Below are 3,499 nucleotides of genomic sequence, written 5' to 3'. Positions count from 1 at the left end.
GTAGGAGGGAGAGTGTGTGTGTGTGTGTGTGAGAAGTTGTGTATGTGCAGGAGGAAGAGTTTGTGTGTGTGTGTGTGTGTTGTCTGGTAAGTGTAAATCATCTCTTCCCAGCAACATGTGCAAGTTGTGTTTGTACAAAAAATGTTAACAAAGATCTGAGATACTGAGATTACTTTGCTCTTTCCAAAACAATAAAACATATAAGCCTGATAAGTGGATGTATTATGTTATGTTTAAAATGTATCAACTAATATTACTGTAAAATATTATGCCTGAAATGTAATAATATCATATTTAATTCATAATTTAATTTAATACAGAACATTTTAATATAGTTTCATATCAATACTCAGCTAGGTCCAAATTGGTTTAACCACCAAAAACTTATGGAGTCAGACAATAAAATATTGTGAAATCATACTGGTGATTTTCAGGTTTGTTGGGGGAATATAAACACCTTTGATGCATGCATATGCAATAATGTTTATTGACAAAGTTTGCAAAATACAAGTTACAATTAAACACTTTAAATGCAAGATTACTGCTGTGCACCTCATTATGCGATTTCACTGCTGTTGGTAACTTGATATTAAACCACTTTTCATGGTGCAGCTTAGAGTACAAGTGAAGCAGAATGATATAATCCCAAATTAGACATGCTTTTTACATAAATTAGTATCATCTACTGGCAAATTAAGCTGTTATATGAATCACAACTGACTGTACACTTAGAGTACACTTATAGAGGTGTTCATATTCATCTGGACTCGATGTGGAAGAAAACATATAGTGAGACAAATAGAAAAACACAGGTTCAGTTCTCAGCAGAGCAACGTGAGGTCACTTTTCTTGCAGCCAAACTGACAACAAACGTTATTCAGGTCTCGCCTGGTCAGGTCAGATCCCAGACTCTCACTAAGATCCTCAGAACTGCTTAGATCTCCTTTAAAAAACCCTGTGCAATGACAAACACAAAATACAAAGTTATGTTGGAAACTTTTGAATCTACTCAGACTTGAGAGACAGGAGAGCATGTTTGCTGAACTGTGAAAATGACACAGGAGTTTTCTGCATTAACTCAGCTTGTGTCAGTCTAATGGGAATGTAATATCACCAGACGTTGTTTATCTGTTGACTGGAGAAGACTTGATCTCACTGATACAATTAAAGCAGTGCTCTGTTAAATATCATCAGACTTGAAGGGTAAGAAAGAAGAAGAGATGCTTAGATACTCCTACAATCGTAGGTCATTTGCAGAAACTTTTTTCTTAGCAACTTCTAGAACAGTTTTAGAGAAAATATAAATGCCAAATAAGCAGTATATAGAAATATAGAAAAAAATACATTCTAGTTTTCTATACTTGTACAAACTAGAATGTATTTTTTCATTGTTTTACTGTATATTTGACACATATTTAAATATATACGTACTAAAATGTATTTTTTATGTTTATATATTAATAAATATTTTAAATATATATAAATATGGAACAATATCACCAAATATTGACTATTTTTTAATATTTAATATTTTTAAAAATACCTTCCATCTTCCTTTTTCTTATATAATCTTAATTGCCAGTTCTTTAAATTATTTTACACTCATTTAATTATTAATCTGGATTCAGTTAAAACTAAGAGAATTTCCAAAGGGTGACAGAGGCTGTTGATAGAAGAAATATGATATTAGTAATAAAATCCTTATTTACATACAACAATTATTATTTTAGAACAATTTTAGATCATCTTTTTGTACATTTGTGGAATATTTCTAATGATTGCATTTACATGATTGAAACAGACAATTAACTACTATTCATTTTATATAGAAAGAGGTTTAATGTAATACATTTGCACAGGGAAAAAAAGTATTTTTCATATATAAACTAACTAGATTTGTTCTAAAGCCCAACGCTGACACCAGCATTTAAGGCACATGATGATGTTTTCAGAATTAGCATGAATCTCTGCTATGGAAAACTCACCTTCCATATCCTGCGGACTGCTGAACCTCCTCCACCTGGAGCCCCCACACGTGTAGACGATGGCACGGATGAACTCTCGGCCACATAGCTTGACTGTCCTCACATCAGCCTGCACGTCTGACACACTACACGCAGCCCACAGCAGAAGGACAGGCAGCAGTAGTGCAGGTGAATGAAAACTTGTCATAGTGGCTTCAGTGAGCGTGCTCCTCCTGTTCTGTCTCTCTAAGGTCCGCTCTATCTTCTGCCAAGTGCCAACCTCTCTCGGGTCTGGCGAACGTCTGATTAGCTCATGGGACGTGACCCCAATTTATGGCAGCATGTTGGACCGCTCACGCTGGACCATTTCAGTCTGTCCAAACCCCACCCAACACTTACTCGATCCCCTCAAGTCAAACAACTTTAATCGGAAAACAAAGGGCAGCAGGTATTTAGGTGCTTTACTGCCCCAATCTGGAATGGAATTACATCCTTAGGGACAAGCTGTTGTCTCTTAACATCTCCAGTTTAATGGTCTCACTGCAATGATATTCTCCTTAATGAATGGATAATGTAGTCACATAAAGACCAATGCTGCTCCCCGAGCAAAACAGATGTCCACTATCTGCTGATGTGACCATCAAATTCTGTTCCCTTAAACCTAGTTGGTCTATGAGAAGGAGTAGTGCAAATGAGCAATATGGCTATAATCCCAGCCATTATGGTTTTATGGCTGATGTGCCCCATGAGATGATTAATATCTCTACTGACAAAATAACATGTGTCTGTGGTCAATACAAGGAATGATAACAGGAAAAATATTAAGCGAAAAGTTTTTCCATCAAAAAGAAAGAAATAGTCTGTTTCCTGAATTCAATTACAATTTCATTAACAGACAAAATTGGTATATAAATAATACATGAGATTTTGTGTTGAAGGACATCCATGGCACATTAAGCTATCATAAGCTTACAAGTAAAAGCTGACATTCATAAATATTGCTTTAATTATTATTTTATATTATATTATACTATACATGCTCCAAAACAACTTTGTGGGAATTGTGGGAATGCTGTAGCCTATCCTAGCGTCTCAGGTCAAAGCAGGGAAATACCCTGGATATGATATGATATAACATAACATAACACAATATATTGTATTATATTATATTGTATTACAAATGTCTGTTAATTAACTTGTAACTTAATTTAGAAACATAGTAAATGTCACATTTTTTCAGTTTTTACCTTCCATTTCTTGCTACATTAAATTAAAAATAACTGCAAGAGGTAGTGAAACTAATATAATATAATATAATATAATATAATATAATATAATAACCGGAAGTGATAGTTGACATTCAGAAACATTGTTTTGATTATTATATTATCCTCCAAACCGCTAGGGTTATGAGAATGCTGGAGCCTATCTGAGGCCAAAGGCAGGGAAACACTCTGGATATTATATTATATTATATTATATTACAAAATTCTCTTAATTACATGTTCATTTATTTCAGAAATCATACTTAATAT

The 3,499-nt window shown here is 34.0% G+C and overlaps 1 protein-coding gene across 1 annotated transcript; it reads right to left on the bottom strand.

Moving 5' to 3' along the window:
- Window positions 1-553: 553 nt before the first annotated feature.
- Window positions 554-2,757, bottom strand: LOC107692440 (relaxin-3-like). Its single transcript, XM_016491488.1, has 2 exons — window positions 1,986-2,757; window positions 554-955 (listed from the first exon to the last, which is right to left on the bottom strand). The coding sequence occupies exons 1-2, from the start codon at window positions 2,170-2,172 to the stop codon at window positions 822-824; spliced, it is 321 nt and encodes a 106-aa protein (XP_016346974.1). The 5' UTR covers window positions 2,173-2,757; the 3' UTR covers window positions 554-821.
- Window positions 2,758-3,499: the final 742 nt, after the last annotated feature.

Source organism: Sinocyclocheilus anshuiensis, unplaced genomic scaffold (genome assembly GCF_001515605.1).
Source record: "Sinocyclocheilus anshuiensis isolate Anshui unplaced genomic scaffold, SAMN03320099.WGS_v1.1 scaffold70, whole genome shotgun sequence".
NCBI lineage: Eukaryota > Metazoa > Chordata > Actinopteri > Cypriniformes > Cyprinidae > Sinocyclocheilus > Sinocyclocheilus anshuiensis.
Note: the sequence above shows the minus strand (reverse complement) of the source record. Positions and strands in the feature narration are given on the sequence as shown.